Below are 20,498 nucleotides of genomic sequence, written 5' to 3'. Positions count from 1 at the left end.
CCCCCGGCCCGTGGTTGAGGCAGAAAAGCCCGGTATGCTTCTGCCCAGGCAAGCGGCAAGATGCTATCCGGCTTTTGGGAAACGGCCACGGAGGGCAGGCCCGGGCATCCCCCGCAAGCTGTCTCACGTCCCGGTCCACAAGCCCGGCGGGTTCGTCATAAACACGCTAGGCACAGATAGGAGCGTGGCACAGGGGACGGGTCATGCAACTATCAAACGAAGCCCACCCTCCCTCTGACGGTCCCCAAGGCGACCAGCCCTCCCGGCGCGGATCACTCACCAGTTGCCTCCGGACCGCGACTACAACTCCCAGGAGGCTGCGCGGCGCACGGAGCAGCGTCCTTCCCAGAATGCAGCACAGCGGGGTCCCCATCCCGCCTTCTCCTTTCTCCGCTCCTCCTACTTTCCTACCCGGCGTCACCCGGGAGGGCCGGAGGTAAGTTGCGGGAGGGAACTCCGAGCCTCGGCGTGACGCGTCAGACGTTGGGAGGGGGACGGGGCGGGGAGCAGAGGGGAGAATGGGAGGACGAAAGGGAGGGAAGAGGGGAGGGGAGGGTAAATAGTGGGCTAGGCAGGAAGATGGCGGCCTAGCGGAGGTGTGAGTGGACCTGGGTCTCTGCAGCTGGGTTTTCCCTCTTCCCGTCTTCCTCCTCTTTTCCTCTCCCCCGAGGTTGGCATCGAGGGGGTCAAATTCGGGCGGCGGCGCCGGGCGCAGCGCAGGGGTCACAACGACGGCGACGGCTGACGGTTGGAAGGGCAGGCTTCCTTCGCCCCTCGACCTCCTTCCCCGGTCCGCTTGGTGTCAGGCGCGGCGGCGGCGGCGGCGGCGGCGCGGCGGGCGGACTCCATCCCTCCTCCCGCTCCCTCCTGCACCGGAGCGGGCACTCCTTCCTTCGCCATCCCCCGACTCTTCACCCCGGGGACTGGGCGCCTCCACCGGCGCAGCTCAGGGAGCGGGGGCCGGTCTCCTGCTCGGCTGTCGCGCCTCCATGTCGGATAACCAGAGCTGGAACTCGTCGGGCTCGGAGGAGGATCCGGAGACGGAGTCCGGGCCGCCGGTGGAGCGCTGCGGAGTCCTCAGCAAGGTGAGCAGTCCGCGAGGCTGAGGGGCCCCTTGCCCGGACTCACCTGCCGCGAGGCGAGCAGCTGAGGGCACGGGGTGGGGCTGGCAGCGAGAACACGGATTGTCCCGGGGCGGGGGCTGCGGAATGGGCCCGGGGTGTGGGGCCGAGTCCTGCCGCTGAAGTGCCCGGACCGGGGCCGCGGTGGGGGTGGGGGCAGAAGGGGACGGTCTTCTTCGCCTGCCCTGGGTCTCGGCGGCCTAGGACCGGGGGAAGCTCGTCCCAACCCGGGGATCCATCCAGTTTGGGAACGGGATGCGCACCGCGACTCGGGACCCCGGGCGGCAGGCGTCCTGGATATAGGAATTCGGGATGAGCAACAGCAGTATCCGAAGGAACGAGTACGGTAAAGAGGTTTGTCCAGAGATGCCGAGCAGAGCAGGGGTGGGGGATTTTTGTAGACGCAGTTTTTGAGAAAGAAGCCGGAGCAACTTGGCTTGGTGCTGAAATGTGAGGTGGGAAACTATGCCAGGCTAGATGTAGTGAGAGATCTAAATGAGGAGGACGTTTTGTACTTTCCTTTCACCCTTTACCCCAATTCAGAGGGAGCTATTGAATCGGCAGGTGATAGGTACAAGAAATATTCGTAGTAACTTGAAACATGTCAGAATGGAAACCGACATTTATTTAGTCCAAGAAGAGTGTTATTTAGTAAAGTATTCTTGCAGACAGGGGGCAGAGTTAGGAAAAGACATCTTACTTTTCCTGTATTTTTTTAAAAACATTTTTTCCAAAATTTTTACGAAGTAGATAGTCATTTGTAGAATTTGAAAGCTAGTTAACGAAAATGGATGAGGCCCCTTTTAAGAGGGAAGGTGGGTAATCTTTTCCGTTGGTAGTACGTGGTTTGGGGTTTGTTGTTAAGGTTTTGTTTTCTTTCCTTCTTTTCTTTCTTTTTCTTTTAGGTTTTTGCTGTGATAAGATCCACATTGCCTTTTTTACTTCGTTTTCTCTTTCTGTTAAACTTTTAGAAATGGCTGGAGCTGGCAGTTAACTTGGAGAAGGGGAGCAGGGTCCAGTCTTTCAACAGGCTGGTCATAAGATACTAGATCATGTGCAGCCACTGCCTATTAAGAAATCACCATGCTTTCAGTATACCTACTTTGGCTAAGCTTTTGGACGTCGTTTGTGTAATCGTTTCATATTAGGCTTTTATATTGTCTTTAGAAGACTGAGAAAGGACCTATGAAAGGCATGAGTATGTCAAAACTAAGGCTTGCACGTGTTAACTTTTATTTGTGTATGGAAAAATTACAGTGTGTTGATAATGTAATCATTATTGGAATTTCAGTGAAAAATTTTCAGTAAGGTGAAACTCCCCAGGGTCTCTTTGGATTAGATGTATCTTGTAATTTAGGAATCTGGATTGAACATGTGTGATGGGTGTACATTTTCCTTTGGAACTGTTAATGAATCTTTTTTGCTTCTCAGTGATTCCGATAATTTCACCAAATTAGTATTGTGGTGTGTTAAGTATTTTACAAAAACAAGCTGTACTTTTGAACTATTGATTATCCCTTTTTGTGGGATAGGATTGTAGTGAGGGGTGGAGTCACCAGTGCTCTGAGTATGCGCTGTGTGTGAGTATCCAAGAATCACTTAAGCAGAGTGTTGTAGTATATACTTTATGACCAAAAAAAAAAAAAGATTTGTCTCTGTGATATTTAAGTGCATAGAGATGTAGTATTTGACCACTTCTTTAGTAGGCAGATAACTTCCATGTTGCTGTGTACCTGGAATCAACAGGGACGTAGGTTTTGGTATTCTTGTTAACAGCTAAGAAAGAAATTTCCCTGAAATTTAGCAATTTATGGATACATATGTTTTCTTGGAAGCTTTTTCATCAAGAATGTTTTATAGTGAATGTATGTTTTTAAGTTTCAAGTACATATATATTTTGAATCTTTGTATTCACTTGGTAATTTTAAACAAAGGTTAGAACTCAGTGTCTGTTGTTTAACTTCTGTTTAGTAATGTAGTTAAATCCTAATGCTAACTTGTTTTGTTCCCCCACGAATGGAGTGAATTTGAAATGGTGGTGGTAGAGTAAACTTGTATGAGAAATACAGCAGCCCAGCGTTTTTTTAATATGAATATATTTTCTACAGGCTTGTTTCTTAGACACGTTAAGTTCCAAAAATACTGGGTTGACAATAATTCTAGGTGGTTATAACAGATGTCAAGTTGGGTTATGGATGGGAAAAGATTCAGGCCTTAGATGGACTTGAGAGCAACTAAGCCTGGATAAATCTCACCCAATTTCTTCTGAATTCTCTCCAACTTTATTACCTTATCTTTATCTAATGTTTTCTTCACACACCTAACTATTGGCTGAAATTCTGTCCATCTCTGGAGTCCATCTCAACTGTTCTTTCTATGAAGACTTTTATTTTGCCAGCCATCCCAGCACTCCTTTCCTCAAGGGTGTTATCTCCTATGAATATAGTAGAGTATTCATTCATATAGCATTTTATGTGTGACTTGCTTCTGATCCTTATTATAAATGTGTTTTTTTTTCCTCCTGAATTTATGCTTGCTGGACTACTAGGAAGCAGGATCATTTAATTCTCTTGCAGTGCCCACATATCGCCTTGGCTCTGTTGAATGGGGAAGAGTGAAGAAATGTTGTGAGGCTAGGAGGAAAGGCAGAAGTCTGCCGCCTGGTTGTGAATAGAGTTAACACTACCTGGGTAAAGGGCCTGAAGTTTATGTGATTATTGGGTCTTCTATAAGAATATAATATAAAAGTATGGGCACAAAATTGTTAGTGTCTTGTCTGTCACTTTGAAAGGGATCTGTTCTTGTGAGGTTCCCTGAAGGATTCTAAGCTTCATTTTTGGGGAACCCGGATGTCTCAGCCAGTAAAGAATCTGCCTGCAACGCAGGAGACCTGGGTTCAATTCCTGGGTCTGGAAGATCCCCTGGAGAAGGGCATGGCAACCCACTTCAGTATTCTTGCTTGGGAAGTCCCTTGTATAGAGAGCTTCATTAGCTATTCATAATTCTGCTTCCAACTGAGAAAATACTATGTGCTTGGCAGTGTTCTAAGTCTGTTCATGCTTAATCTTAAAAAACTTTAAGAGGTAAAATGTGACAAACAAACAGAGGATAAGTAACTTGACCGTAGTCACACAGTTACTAGTTTTCTGAGAGGCAATAATTGAATACAAGGTAGGATTAAGGTATACCAGTCTAAACAGTGTCTATTGTAGGCAATCAGTTGTTCATGTAAGTTTTGTAACTGGAGACTAAATGAGGTTAATATGTAAGATAAATAAGCAAAATATGCCTAATAAATAAGATTATGTAAGTTATGAAATTAAAAGCAGAAGATATTAGAGGTAAGGTTATTAAGCCTTCTCAGGAACCCAGAAAGTATTATTTGGTCAGTCGTGTCCGACTCTGCGACCCCATGACCTGTAGCCCGCCAGGCTTCTCTGAGCATGGAACTCTCCAGGCAGGAATACTGGAGTGGATAGCCATTCCTTTCTCCAGGGGATCTTCCTGACCTAGGGAATGAACTCAGGTCTCCTGCATTGCAGGCAGATTCTTTACCGTCTGTGTCGCCAGGGAAGCCCCTGATAATTTGATTGGATTACTTGAAAAAAGATGAGAGTCAGATTTAAGGGTTTAATAGGCAGGAAAGATGAAGTTAAATAATTTGTCAAAACTTTTCACACAGCTAGGAAAGTACTTGAGCCTCTCTGATGTTGTATCCACTGCTCTGTCCATGCTATACCAGAATCCTGAGCCGGGTTTGAGTCTGAATGACTGGAAGTAGCAGTATAGCCAAAGAAATAGGAACATAGTGGGGTAGTGCACTCTATGGTAGAGGTAAATTTATTTTTGTGTCTATTTGTTGTCATTTTAAGTCGCTGTCTTAAGTGGTGGTAAATCTCAGGGCGCTTATCCTGTGTGGATAAGTTCTTAGGGAGGGCTTGTAATGGTGGAGTTTAGAAGATGTTAAGAGCCAAACAGTCTCAAACCTGTTGAATTAGGAAACAGTAAAGAAAAGATTTCTCTGAGCCAATGCAGTATATTTTTAACAATCCATTTAGAGTTAGTTTTTGGCAGATAGTTTTTGAATTGTCTACTTAAAACCCCAGGGCATAAAAATATACAATATCAACAATTCCGATAGAGGTTACATTTCTGCCTTTGTAAGTTTATTGGTTTTGATCCTCACTGTGCAGCAGCAGAACTTTAGCAGCACAAACCATTTGTAGGTACTGGAAACAGATAATCCAAGTATGTTTTTGGAAACCAATTTTATGTTTGTATTTTACCCTTGAGTTTGAAAAATAGATCTTCAAAGAGTGCTATGGAGGTAAAAGTAGTTGATAGATATGCCAAAGAGGTGATCTGTATTTTTACTTTAATGTAGTCAGAAACATCATACATTTTCATATAGGAATAACTTAACAACAAAAACAGAGTTTTGGGCATGATTGGCTTCTATTTTAGAATGCTTCATGCATGAGGGGAGTGAGAGACTGTGTAGCCAAACTTATTTTGCTGTTGAATATGTCGAATGCGACAGGGACAGAAACAAATTTAAGTCTTGAAGGTGGTGAGGAGGGGAGGATGAAAGCACACCAGAAAAAAAAAAAGCAGAATTTTTAACCGAAATGTGCTTCAGTTTTTATTCTTTAGATGTTATGTTTTATTTATTGTCTATTTTATCTATAATTTTGAAGAAATTATGGAAAATCATATTTAATCTGGAAAATCTTAGCTTTTTTAATTTTAACTGTTTGTAGTTAGAACTTTTCACATTTTGGTCTTAAACTTAGATTGACTGCTGTTTAAGAGTGTTTGGATTTCTAAAATACTGACTTAATTTTTTGTTTTCTTTTCCTTCAGTGGACAAACTATATTCATGGGTGGCAGGATCGCTGGGTAGTTTTGAAAAATAACACTCTGAGTTACTACAAATCTGAAGATGAGACAGAGTATGGCTGCAGAGGATCCATCTGTCTTAGCAAGGCTGTCATCACGGTGAGTTCCTGTTTCCCTTCATTCAACAAATGTTGATTGAGCATCAGCTATACACTAGGAACTCTATTCTTGGGGCTTATGTTTATGAAAAGAATAGATTAAGATCCTTGCCCTTGTGAAGCATAGTCTAGTACTTTTTTCCGTAGAATTATTTTAGAGTATATCACTGGACACTATTATTTTGTTTGTGTGCGTGCATGCTCAGTTGTGTCTGACTCTGTGACGCTATGGACTGTATCCTGCCAGTTCCCTCTGTCCATGGGATTCTGTGGGTTGCTGTTGCCTCCTCCAGTTATTTTATTTAGACATGTAGGATTTGTCTAGTTGGTTACAACAAGCCCTTAAACAAGGGCTTCAGAAAAACATGTTAGATGGCTTCATATCTGATAGGTTGGCACAGTTACTTAGTGAGTTATTGAAAAAGTTAAACGAGGAAAGTAAAAAGATACATATTGTAACATTTTGAAATTTTGACTTAAAATGTAATAGACCATAAATCTAAATTCACTTAATCAACTTTCTGATGTAGAGCTAACAATATCTCTTTGAAGATCATGGTTGAGAGAAGTTTTTGTGTAAAGTAGTACATCCATAATGCATGATCTGCAATTTCCAGTTTTGATTCTCTAAAGTGGAATAAAGCCTTAAAGATACTTTTGAAAAACCCTAAATATAGGTTCCTCTTTTTGACTTTTAATGTTTTTCCCTAATATTTTACAGATGTCTCACCTTTATCTAATTTAATACCTTTTAAAAGAATGACTCACCTTTATTGAGTCATTCTCCTCAGCTTGCACTCAACTTCATTTACATAGATATAACTCTTTGCTTTTGTGTTCCATAGGCTTACATAATGTTTAAGTTATGTAAGGACTACAGCAAGTAAACTGATATAAACAGGTTTAGGAACAACCGAATGAATTGTTAAACGTGTAACTCAACTAGTAGGTCAGAAGTACCTGAATGTACTAAAAATAACATACTAGTTGAGAGTGATTACCATTCATGGCATGTTTAATAAAGGTTAAAAACATGTTATCTAAGTCAGGTTGGGAAAGTTTCCCTAGGAGCTCAGAGTAAAGAATCTACCTGCAGTGCTAGAGATGTGAGTTTGATCCCTGGGTCAGGAAGATCGCCTGGAGAAGGAAAAGGCAACCCACTTCAGTATTCTTGCCTGGGAAATCCCTTGGATAGAGGAGCCCGGTGGGCTACAGTCCACAGGGTCGCAAGAGAGTCGGACACAGACTTAACCAAAACAGTAACAACAAGGCAGATTAGTTAAGTGGAAGTCAGTTAAGGAAGCTGTTGTAGTTAAAAATCTAAAAATGAGTGTCTTAAAACAGTCTTAGATTTCACTGATACATCCAAAGAGAATTCACTTTATGAGAGAATTTATATTGTTTATAAAAAGCAAATGGTATGCTTTGGATATGTGTTCATATCTAAATGACTTAACATATGTTTATGTTACACATTTAAGGAAAATCATGTAGTATTTTTCCATCATTTTTCATACATTCTGCCCTTAAGTGTTCACAGTTTGAAAACAAATACTTAGTTGAATATTGAGTTGGAAAAATTTATGGAGGATTTATTTGGAAATGTTCAGAATGAAACTACTGCTCTCCATTCTTAAAGACAATTTTAAAGAAATAGGTTGAACGTAAAAACTCAGTGTTTGTTTTGACTGGTTTGTGGTTCATTATAATGAACTTTTGAAATTGTATCTAGTTTAGCATTTTAGAGTTTTCTTTCTTTTGAGATGGATCACTGCTCATGCTCGAGGAAAGAATGAATCAGGGATAGAAATATATTTTATAATCTTGAAATGTCTTCCTTTGGTTCTTCCCTTCTTCCTTCTTTTGCATATTGTTAGATGCTTGTTAGTTACAGTGCTTGTTTGACTCTTTGAAAATAGTTTATTGATTGGTGATGTGGAAAGAGACGAATGAGGTTTTATATCTTCCTAAGAAATACTATTCGTAGAGTGCCATGCTAATTTTTGTGGAGTTAAATTTAGTTATGTTGTCTTGAATTATGGATTGTGTTAATAGTGCCTGGCTTATTTGGGAAAAAGAAAAAGTTTCAGTAAATATTTACATTGCATCTACTCAGGAAAAAGCCATGTGTTAGTTCTTTGTAGATTTCTATTGTTTTTAGATCTGTAGTTGCTTACAGAACTTTTATTGCAGTTCATAATCAAATAAATGAGTAGGAAACCAAAATGATTTGAAAAGTTTGGAAGAACCTAGTGGAAGTATTCACTGGGCTAGGTGGTAGTACAGAAGGTTAAAAAAAAAAATAAAGCAGCAGAATCTGAGGGGTAGTTAATCTTCACTATAGTTAAGCAGGGCTTCCCAGGTGGCACTAGTGGTAAAGAACCGTCCTGCCAATGCAGAGACATAAGAGACTCCTGTTAGATCCCTGGGTTGGGAAGATCCCCTGGAGGAGGCCTGGCAGCCCACTCCAGTATTCATGCCTGGAGAATCCCCATGGACGGAGGAGCCTGGCGGGCTGCAGTCTTTGGAGTTGCTAAGAGTTGGACACGACAGAAGTGCCTGAGCACCCACGCATAGCTAAACAGGTGGCGGGGGAAACAGAAGCATTTACATTCCTGAACTCCTTCAACTTTGCTCCTACTCTGTGGGTTCCCAGGTTCACTGTTACATAATATTTCAAGGAAATTCCAAAATATAACTGAATTCAGTGAGCTTCTCAGAATGAAGTTGACAAATAGAGTATGTATTTGAGTTAAATTTTTAAAATACAATACTGCTACTAAGTCGCTTCAGTCGTGTCCGACTCTGTGTGACCCCACAGACGGCAGCCCACCAGGCCCCACCGTCCCTGGGACTCTCCAGGCAAGGACACTGGAGTGGGTTGTCATTTCCTTCTCCAATGCATGAAAGTGAAAAGTGAAAGCGAAGTCGCCCAGTCGTATCCGAACCTCAGCAACCCCATGGACTGCAGCCTTCCAGGCTCCCCCATCCATGGGATTTTCCAGGCAAGAGTACTGGAGTGGGGTGCCATTGCCCTCTCCGAAAATACAATACTAACCTCTGTTAAATAGTTATCTTTGCTTTCCTTAAATGTGGGCTATTACCTGTATCAATTAATCTTTGAAGGCAAATAATAAATATGTTTGAATTCACACACATGACATCCTTAGGAAATCATAATGCTCATATGTGAGGAAGTCTGGACTTGAAGAGTTGTGACTACTGTAATTCATTAACGTATTTATTATTTGTTAGTGAACATAACACTTGAGCCCACCTTTTCCCATAGAACCTAATTCATTGTTTTCTTATTTTAGCTTAACAATGAAGTCATTCTTTATTTGAATCATGTTCTTTAACTCTGTGATAATAAATTGAGTGAAATACTTTCAAGGAACTTTGTATTTCTTGGGAGAATTTGTTACCTGGAAATAATTCTTAATGTGAGGGGTTGGGAGTAAGTTAATAAGAAAAACAGTGCTGTGTCACTTTGTGGGAAATGATGTATGTGTATCTTGAATAAATGAGTGTGGTAAGTTGAATTTTTCAGTTATTGTAGTTTAGTAGTTATTTACTTAAGACTCAGTCTCTGCTACAAAACTTTCCATATAGATGTTCAGTGAATGTTAGTTGTATTATTAGTTGTATTTCATCAATCAAAAGCAATGTTTATGGAGTATTTAAACTTATTAATTTTTAAGTTCTGTTTTAAAATACCTATGGTGAAAAAAATATAAACCATACCATGAAAAGGTTTGCAAAGTAAATGCTTCTCTTTACTGTTAGTCCTGTACTCAAGAAATAACCAAAGTTAAATTTTTGGTCTGTTCTTCCAGATAATATCATGTCTATATAAGCATTTATTTGTTTCTATCCTTCCTTTTTCATTTACACAGATTGCATCATTCTAAACCTATTATTCTGTACCTTGTTTTCATTTACTATGTCTTGGACATTTACTACACTTTGTTGAATTATGTGCCTATAACATTTATTTGCCATTTCCCTGTTCTTGGACATTTAGCTCATGTTTAAGTTTGTTTTACTGTAAGCACTCTTGAAACAAACATATGTAATATTTTTAAATTTGTTTATAGTTTACTGTCAAATGCCCTTTCAAAAGTACCACTTTTCATTCCTACTGATTGTGTATGAGTGTCTCTATTTCCCAATACCTTCAAGTATTGAGAAAGTCGGGTTTTGGAAATGTTAAATATTTGTCAAACTGATAGATAAAAATAGTGTCTCATATTAGATTTTGCACTTCTTTATTCAAGGGGCTGAGTAACTTCTTATGTTTAGAACTCTTAGTTTTTCCTCTTCTCGTCGCTTGTTCATATCTTTTTCAATAACTGATTTGTAAAAGCTCTTTATATCATATTTGGCAGTTTGTCATATTTATTGTAAATGTTTCCCCCTCAGGTTGTCATTTGTCGCTTTCTTCTTGTTTTATAGTCTTTTTTTAAGCCTAACAGAAATTAAACATTTTGGGTCCTTTTTTTGACTTTTTCCTTTATGGCTACTGTATTGTGTTTGGATAGGTGTTTCCCCCTCAAAAACTATTTGTTGTTATTGTTGTTGAGCTGGTCAGTCATGTCTGACTGTTTGTGACCCGTGGACTGCAGCCCGCCAGGTTCTTCTGTCCATGGGATTTCCCAGGCAAGAATACTGGAGTGGGTTGCTATTTTCTTCTTGAGGGAATCTTCCCTACTCAGGGATCAAACCTGCATCTCCTGCCTTGGTAGGTGGATTCTTTACCACTGAGCCACCTGGAAAGCCCTTAAAGACTATAACTCATGTAGTTACATTTTCAACTACAATTTCATATTTGAATTTGATTTCTGTGAGAGTTACTTTAGTAAAAGGAGTGATGTGGGGACTTCTAACTTTTTTTCAAACGGCTAACATCTAGTCAAATACCATTAATTGAAAAATTCACCTTTTCCCCACTGACTTGAAATGTCATCTTTATTGTATATTACATTACCATGTATATTTGAGGTCGTTTCTGGACTCTTTTTTGTTCAGTTGGTTTGCCTATTCCTTCTTTTTGTATCATATTTAAAAATTACATTGCTAGCATTTCTTTAATCAGTTCTTTAATCTGCTAATGCTCCTTTTGTAAAAATAAGTGAAATGGTTTGTTTGTAGTTATTGAGATTAGACAATGTTTCAGGAATTAGCTAGTACAGATTTTTGGAATAATGGAAATAGTAATGTCTTCAGAATTGGTTTGGGGACTTTGTTGGTTGTCCATTCGCTAAGACTCTGTACTCCTAATGCAGGGGGGCCCAGGTTCCGTCCCTGATCAGGTAACTGGATCCCACATGCCACAACTAAGAGTTTGCACATCACAACTAAAGATCTGGCAGGCCACAACTAAGACCCAGTCCAAAAAAACAAAAAGAATTCGTTTGTCTAAGCTCTGTCTGTAGCCCCAGTCTCATCTTAGGCATCTGACTTTGTATACCTACTATCTAAAACTTCTTTAAGTGAATGGGTTTTCTATTACTATAGGTTGGATATAGTGAAATTCGGGGCTTCCCAAGTGGATGGTAAAGGATCTGTCTGCCAGTGTAGGAGATGAAGGAAACACAGGTTCAACCCCTGGGTTGGGAAGATCCCCTGGAGTAGGAAATGGCAACCCACTCCAGTATTCTTGCCTGGAAAACCCCATGGACAGTGTAGCCTGATGGACTGTAGTCCGTCTATGGGGTCACCAAGAGTTGGACATGACTGAGCACACACACACACAACAGTGAAATGTATACACCAATTTAGTGTTCTAATATTTTCAGACAGAAAACAAAGGTAATGCAAATCTTTATTGCTACATTGGGGGAAAAAAAAAGTAAGCCAATAGCTCTTAGGTAAGTAAAGGTTTTAAGGGAGGAAATGAAAGATCCTGGCAAAATCAAAGAAGCCAACAGGAAGGGGAAGAAGTATTCAAAATTGAAGATGATCATTAAACAAAGAATTGTAAAAGTGCCAAATAAAGAGTAGTCAGATCTAAACAGTTTTTGAGTTAACTATCTCTCAGCAAAACTGGAAGAAAAAAATTTTGTTTTTAATTTTTAAAAATTTTATGTGGGATTTTAAAGTAGAAAATAATAATTTAAGTTGATATTCAGCAAATTGGCTATCACCAGTCAGGAAGAGGGCCATAACTGATCATCGTATGAGGAACTACAGATTAGTAAGAAATCCGAGAAGTTGGCCTTTTATCAAATGTGCAATTTTGCTCTGTTGAACTGAGTTAATAAGAACTCAAGGAAGGAGGGGAAGGTCTGTCAACCGTAAAAAGCACTAGATAGTACTAGTTGATAATTCTCCTCATTTGAGGAGCATTTGCCAGTAAATATCTAAACAAATTAGAACCTTATACTGCTAAGATTTTTGTCTTTAGACTCTAATAGTATCTGTTCAGCCGTTCATTTGGAAATATTATCTTCATCTTAAGTTGAGTATAACTCAAATAATGTAACTCTAATATTTAGATACAGTGAGAAATATTTAAAATATTTGGTGAGAGGTTTTAGAAGAAAACAAATATTTAAAAAGATAGCATTTGAAATGTAGAGCCCAGAATTTTGAAATAGCATATCCAAAATTATATAATTACAAAATGCATTAGTTTGTTAGGGTTGCCATAATAAAGAACCACAAACTGGGTAGCTTTTAAAAAAATTTTTTTAAATATATGTGTTTAGATTCTTTTCCATTATAGGTTATTATAAGATATCTAGTTCCTGGGTCCTTGTTGTTTATCTATTTTATATATAGCAGTTTGTCTCTGCTATTCCTAACTCCTAATTTTCTTTTTTTTAATTTACTTATTTATAGTTGAAGGATAATTGCTTTATAGTACTGGGCTGGTTTCTGCCATACATCACCATGAATCAGCCATAGGTATACATATGTCTCCTTCCTCTTGCAGCTCCTAATTTACCCCTCCCCCTGCCCTTTCCCTTTTGGTAAATAAGTTTATTTTCTGTAGCTGTGAGTCTGTGTCTGTTTTGTAAATTCATTTGTATCATTTTCTAAGATTCCACATGTAAGTGATATGATATGTATATCTTTGTGTTTCCCTGTCTGATTTACTTCAGTTAATAGATAATCTCTAGTTCCATCCATGTTGCTGTAAATGGCAATATTTCATTCCTCTCTATAATGGCTGAGTAATATTCCATGTGTGTATGTGTATACATCCACATCTTCTTTATCAGTTCATCTGTTGGCAGATATTTAGGTTGCTTCCATGTCTCAGCTATTGTAAATAGTGTTGATGTGAACATTAGAGTGCATGTCTTTTTTCAAGTTATCATTTTCTCTGGATATATATACACGCAGTAATGGAATTGATGCATCATATGGCAACTCTATTTTTAATTTTTTAAGGATCCTCTGTACTATTTTCCATAGTGGTTGCACCAGTTTTCCCATCAACAGTGTAGGGGGTTTCCCTTTTTTCCACACCATCTCTGCCATTTGTTATTTGTAGACTTTTTAATGATGGCCATTCTGACTGGTATGAGGAGATATCTTATTGTAGTTTTGATTTGCATTTCTCTAATAATTAGTGATGTTGAACATCTTTTCATACGCCTCTTGCCATCCTGTATGTCTTCTTTGGAAAAATGTCTGTTCAGGTCTTCTGCCTGGTTTTTTTTTTTTTTTTATTGTTTTGGCTTTTGTTTTTTTGACATTGACCTGTATAAGCTGTTTGTATATTTTGGAAATTAAACTCTTATTGGTTACATCATTTGCAGACATTTTTCTCTCATTCCATAGATTATCTTTTTGTTTTGTTTATGATTTCCTTTGCTGAGCAAAAGCTTTTAAGTTTACTTAGGGCCCATTTGTTTATTTTTGCTTTTGTTTCCATTATTCTTGAAGATAGATCCAAGAAGATGTTGCTGACATTTATGTCAAAGAGTGTTCTGCCTATGTTTTCTTCTAGGAGTTTTATAGTATTCAGTCTTACATTTAGGCATTTGATCCATTTTGAGTTTATTTTTGTACATGCTATAGAAAATGTTCCAATTTCATTGTTTTATATGTAGCTGTCCAATTTTCCCAGCACCACTTATTGAAGAGATTTTTTTTTCTCTAGTATGTAACTCTGGCTGCTTTGTTTTAGATTAATTGACCGTAAGTGCATGGGTTTGCTTCTGGACTCTATCCTATTCCATTGGTCTATTTGTCTGGTTTTGTGTCCATGCCATACTGTTTTTATGACTGTAGCTTTGTAGTATAATCTGAAGTCAGGGAGTGTCATTCCTCCACATCTATTCTTCCTTTTCAAAATAGTTTTGGCTCTTCAGTGTCTTTTCTATCTTCATAAAAATTTTAAGAATTTTTTTGTTCCAGTTCTGTGAAAAATGCCATTGATAATATGATAAGAATTGCATTGAATCTGTAGATTGCCTTGGGTAGTATGGCCACTTCAACAATATTGATTCTTCTGATCCAAGAACTTGGTATATCTTTCCATCAGTTTGTGTCATCTTTGATTTCTTTCATCAGTACCTCATACTTTTCTGAGTGCAGGTCTTTTGCCTCCTTTCAGTTCAGTTCAGTCACTCAGTCGTTTGCTTCCTTAGGTAGGTTTATTCCTATGCATTTTTTTCTTTTTCATATGACAGTAGATTGGATTATTTCCTTGATTTCTCTTTCTGATATTTTGTTAGTATGTAGAAATGCATCTGATTTCTGTATGTTAATTTTGTATCCTCCAACTGTACCAAATTAAATAACATTTATTGTCTCATAGTTCTGGAGGCTAGACGTCCAGATCAAGATGTTGTCAGGGTTGGTTCCTTCTGTTGCTTTTGATGGTATGCTGACAGTCTTTGGCATTTCTTGGCTGATAATGCATCATCCCCATCTCTGCATTCATGTTTACATGGTATTCTCCCTGCGCATGTAACTGTGTCCAGATTTCCCCCTTTTATGAGGACACTAGTTAAATTAGAGGCCTGTTTTACTCCAGTGTGACCTCATCCTAACTAATTACATCTCCAGTTACCCTATTTTCAAATAAATCCACTTTCTGACATGTTTCAGGCTAAGGCTTTAGCATATAAATGTGGGGGTACACAATGTAACCCATAACACAAACTATCAAGAGTTAAAATTAGAACTCAAGTCTCCTGATTCCCACCTGGTGTTATTTTATCACTTAATGAGCTTAGGAAAAATGCATATGCAATGCACTGTATTTGGTATTAGACTTACAGGAACATGACTGTTAAATGTTTATAAAACAATTGTTTAAAGCATCTTATTAAGATGAAAAGGGTTTTTTTTTCCCATTTTAATCCTAAGAAGGTCTGTTTGAGATACACGCTTCTTATATGTAAATTTTACTAATTTTTTTTTCTAAATAAAGTGAAAAGGACAAAAATGTGTGATTTGCTATTACTGTCTTCTATTAAATCTCTAATAAATATAGTTTGTATTTTAGCATTCAAGTTTCCTTAAAACAAGGAATACACAAAATTTCCTAGATTTGCCTGCTTTAAGTAATTAGCAACAAGCTTCTTTTTTAGTTTCTCTCAAGATCTTTTAAGATCTTCTCTCAAGTTCTTATACAGGTTTTTGTTTAGTATTTTTTCTTTTTTTAATTACAAAGTGAAGTTGATTTACAGTATATTGCTTGCAGCCATACAGCATATTGATTTTGTAGTTGTGCAGTTTATACTCCATTAAAAGTTATAATGGCTTTAATTCTCAATGCTATACGTATATAGTTTTTTATTTAGCATTTTATCCTAATTTCTGAAATGCTTAAAATATCATTAATGCCGTAGCTTTGTAGTAGAGTCTGAAGTCAGGGAGCCTAATTCCTCTAGCTCTGTTTTTCTTTCTTAAGATTGCTTTGGCTATTCAGGATTGTTTGTATCTCCATACGGACTTTGAGATTTTTGTTGTTGTTGTTCTAGTTCTGTGAAAAATGCTATTTGTAATTTGATAGAGATTACACTGAATCTATTGATTGCCTTGGGTAGTATAGTCATTTTGACAATATTGATTCTTCCAGTCCACAAACATGGTGTATCTTTCCATCTGTTTATGTCATCTTCAATTTCTTTCATCAGCATCTTAACAGTTTTTGGAGTACAGATGTTTTGTCTCTTTAGGTAGGTTTATTCCAAAGTATTTTATTCTTTTTGAAGCTCAAAATGGATTAAAGACCTAAATATGAGACCAGACACTACTAAACTCCTAGAAGAAAACATAGGCAAAAACTCTCTGACATAAATCTCAGCAATATCTTTTTCCATCCATTTCCCAGAATAATGGAAATAAAAATAAACAAATGGGACCTGCTGCTGCTGCTAATTCGCTTCAGTCGTGTCCGACTCTGTGCGACCCCATAGACGGCAGCCCACCAGGCTCCCCTGTCCCTGGGATTCTCCAGGCAAGAACACTGGAGTGGGGTGCCATTTCCTTCTCCAATGCATGAAAGTGAAACATGAAAGGGAAGTCACTCAGTCGTGTCCAACTGTTAGCAACCCCATGGACTGCAGCCTACCAGGCTCCTCCGTCCATGGGATTTTCCAGGCAAGAGTACTGGAGTGGGGTGCTATTGCCTTCTCCGAAATGGGACCTACTTAAACTCAAAAGCTTTTGCACAGCAAAGGAAACAGTAAACAAAATGAAAGGACAGCACACAGATTGGGAGAAAATATTTGCAAATAATGTGACTGATAAGGGATTAGTCTCCAAAATTTACAAGCAGCTCGTGATGCTTCCCTTGTGGCTCAGTTGGTAAAGGTCTGCCTACAATGCGGGAGACCTGGGTTTGATCCCTGGGTCGGGAAGTTCCCCTGGAGAAGGAAATGGCACCCCACTCCAGTATTCTTGCCTGGAAAATCCCATGGATAGAGGAGCCCAGTAGGGTACAGTCCATGGGGTCGCAAAGAGTCAGACACAACTGAGCCACTTCACTTTGTGATGCTTAACAGAAACAACACATTCAAGAAATGGGCAGAAGACTAATTAGACATTGCTCCAAAGAAGACATATAGATGGCCAATAGGCACATGAAAAGATGTTCAACATACTTAATTATTAGAGAAATGCAAATCAAAGCTACAATGAGATATCACCTCACACCAGCCAGAAAAAAAATCCACAAACAATAAATGCTGGAGACTGAGTGGAGAGAAGGGAACCATCCTACACTTTTGGAAGGAATGTCAATTGATACAGCCACTATAGAGAACAGTATGAGTGTTCCTTTAAAAACTAAAAATAGAGCTGCCGTAAGACCCTGTGGACATATATCTAGAGAAAAACATCCAAAAGGATACAGTGTTCATTGCAGCACTATACTCAAGACATGAAAGCAACCTAAATGTCCATCAACAGAGGAATAGATAAAGAAGATGTGGTACATATAGATATGGTGGAATATTACTCAGCCATTAAAAAAGAATGAAATAGTGCTATTTGCAGCAATATGAATGGACCTAGAGAGCATTATCGGAGAAGGCAGTGGCACCCCACTCCAGTACTCTTGCCTGGAAAATCCCATGGGCGGAGGAGCCTGGTAGGCTGCAGTCCATGGGGTCGCTAAGAGTCAGACATGACTGAGCGACTTCACTTTCACTTTTTCACTTTCATGCATTGGAGAAGGAAATGGCAACCCACTCCAGTGTTCTTGCCTGGAGAATCCCAGGGACGGGGGAGCCTGGTGGGCTGATGTCTATGGGGTCACACAGAGTCGGACACAACTGAAGCGACTTAGCAGCAGCAGCAGAGAGCGTTATACTGAGTGAAGTAAGTCAGAGAATGAGAATATCATATGACATTCCTTATATGCAGAATCTAAAAAGAAATGATACGAATGAGTTTACTTACAAAACAGAAGCAAACTCACAGATTTCACAGATTTAGAGAAGGAGCTTATGAAGTTTATGATTGCCGAGGGCAGGGTTGGGGGAGGATAGAGGAAAGAGAGAGGGAGTTTGGGATGGACATGTATACACTGCTTTATTTAAAATGGATAACCAACAAAAACCTATTGTAGACCACAAGAAATTCTCCTCAATGTTATGTGGCAGCCTGGATGGGAAGGGAGTTTGGGGGAGAATGGATACACGTATATGTATGCTGAGTGCCTTTGCTGTGTTAATCAGCTATATCCCAATACAAAATAAAAACTTAAAAAATATATCATTCATGGGTTTTCAGGTCAAACCCAGATTTAGATCTTGGCTCTGTCTCTTATGGCTAAAGGTGCCTTCAAATGATTACTAAATTTCTCTGAGCTTCAGCTTTCTTAAGTGGTGAAAGGATTGAATGATTATGTGTATTAAACAAAATAACATAAAATACTTGTACTTTTGTTCTTGGCAACATAAGAGGCAGTCAGATTTCTTTAAGTTTATTTTGTGATATGCTTGTATTAGAAATAAAGCCTGCAGTTTTTAAAGAAGAAAGGAGAAGCTGGCAAAGCCTTTTGTTAAAGGGAGACAAAGACGAAGATGCAAACGACTTATTAAAGTTGAAATATGTGACATGCCATATTTGAACAGTTCTCATGCTTTTCCTGTAAGCAGTTTCCTTGCACCAAGGAGTTCTATTTCACAACTTAAAAGAAATTATATGTGTTTGTATAAAATATGTAGTATACTAAACAGCTAGCTCTTTTTATGCTTTCTGCATGCTCTGACTACTTTTTTCTTTGTTCTACTGCTTATTGTGTGCGTGTATGTGTGTTAAGGCATATTTTGCCTTTTTAAAAACCATGTTAGGTATAATTTATGCTTGGTAAAATCACCCTTTTAAGTGTACAGTTACAGTTTTCACAAATGTATATAGTCATGTGATCATTACAACAGAGCATAGATAATTTTCATCATCCCAAAAAGCTCTTGCCTGCCCTCTTTGTGATTAGTTATCTCTCCATCCCCAATCTCTGGCAACCACTGTTCTTATAGTTTTACCTTTTCCACATTGTTATATAAAATGAAATCATACAATGTGCAACTCTTTGTGTCTGACTTTTCATTTAGTGTAATACTTTTGGAGACTCATCCATGTTCTATGCATCCCTAATTTACTCCTTTTTATTACTGAGTACTGTTCCACAGATTACATATACCACTGTTTATTTATCCATTCCCCACTTGATCTATGCTTCCAATTTGGGGCTACCATAAGTAAGCTGCTAATAATTCAAGTACAGGTCTTTGTGTAAATATAATGTTTTATTTCTTTTGGGTTTGGAATTGGTAAGAGTGTGTTTAACTTTATAAGAAACTGCCAAGCTGTGTTCCAAAGTGGCAGTACCATTTTATATGTCTACCAACAATGTATTACAGTTGCTCAACATTTTTTTCATTGCTTGTTTTTTTTTTTTTTTTGGTTGATTTTTTATCTTAACTATTCTAGTAGTTGTATAGTGATATCATTGTGGCTTCAATTTGCATTTTCCTAATGACTAATCATGTTGTACATCTTTTCATCTGCTTGTTATTTGTATCTCTTTGGTAATGCATCTTTTCAAATCTCATTTCTGTTTGCCTTCTTGCTGTTGAGTTACGAAAGTTCTTTATATATTCTATATATCATAATTTCAGGTATGTGGTAATATTTTCTGCCAAACTAACAGACTGATTTTTGTCACTGTCATTAGAAAATAACATATTTAGAACCTATTTGTATGTATATTTTGCTTAATTTCAAGATTTTTAGTTTGGTCTTCAGTGGCACACAGCCACTTAATTAAAATTACAAAGCTTTAGATTGAAAATTACAAGCTAATGACTCATCATGTAGTGATTTCACTAGGGAAATTGGTATTACTCTTGAGCTTCTTCCTTGGAGTGATTGCTGTGTAGACTTAATCTCTGTCCTTTCTTCATTTAAGGAAGGAAACATAGCTGATAAAAAGAATGAGATATGTTCTTAGTCCCTAAGTTAGAGAATATATATTACCCAAAAATTACTTCCAAAAATATGCTTTCCTATATTTTCATCTTTTAAAAAATGAGGATTTATCTCTTAACAAAGAAAAAGATCATTATAAATTGATTATGAGGGTACAAGAAACTAAGACATCATGACCAGTTGACACTCATCCAGAAATTCAGGTTATCTCTACAAGGATGGTGTCTTGAGGGAAGGAGACTGGATTGGGTAATAATTCTTGAAAACTTAAATACAAACCCAATTTCATAAAGTGAGGTTTCATTTGGCTTTTAAAAAATTAGGAAGTTCTTCTAGGTAAAGATTCATGTACTGTATCTCTTTGCCCATAAAAAGAATAGTTGTTCAGTCTCTCAGTTGTGTCCAGCTCTACAACTCCATTGGACCACAGCACCAGGCTTCCCTGTCCTTCACCATCTCCCAGAGCTTGCTCAAACTA

At 38.4% G+C, this 20,498-nt stretch overlaps 1 protein-coding gene across 3 annotated transcripts in view; it reads left to right on the top strand.

Annotated features, from left to right (window-relative positions):
* The first annotated feature begins 350 nt into the window (after nt 1-350).
* The window catches only part of CERT1 (ceramide transporter 1), a 131,497-nt gene continuing 111,349 nt past the window's right edge, over nt 351-20,498 (top strand). For 2 of the 3 annotated variants that reach the window (XM_024997293.2, XM_059890241.1), the window contains exons 1-3: nt 351-436; nt 671-1,085; nt 5,985-6,119. In XM_024997293.2, coding sequence (XP_024853061.2) covers nt 351-436; nt 671-1,085; nt 5,985-6,119 — 636 coding nt within the window. 3 annotated transcript variants of the gene reach the window in all.

This window comes from Bos taurus, chromosome 10 (genome assembly GCF_002263795.3).
Source record: "Bos taurus isolate L1 Dominette 01449 registration number 42190680 breed Hereford chromosome 10, ARS-UCD2.0, whole genome shotgun sequence".
Taxonomy (NCBI): domain Eukaryota; kingdom Metazoa; phylum Chordata; class Mammalia; order Artiodactyla; family Bovidae; genus Bos; species Bos taurus.
The sequence above is the reverse complement of the archived record's forward strand: the minus strand, read 5'-3'. Positions and strand labels throughout refer to the sequence as shown.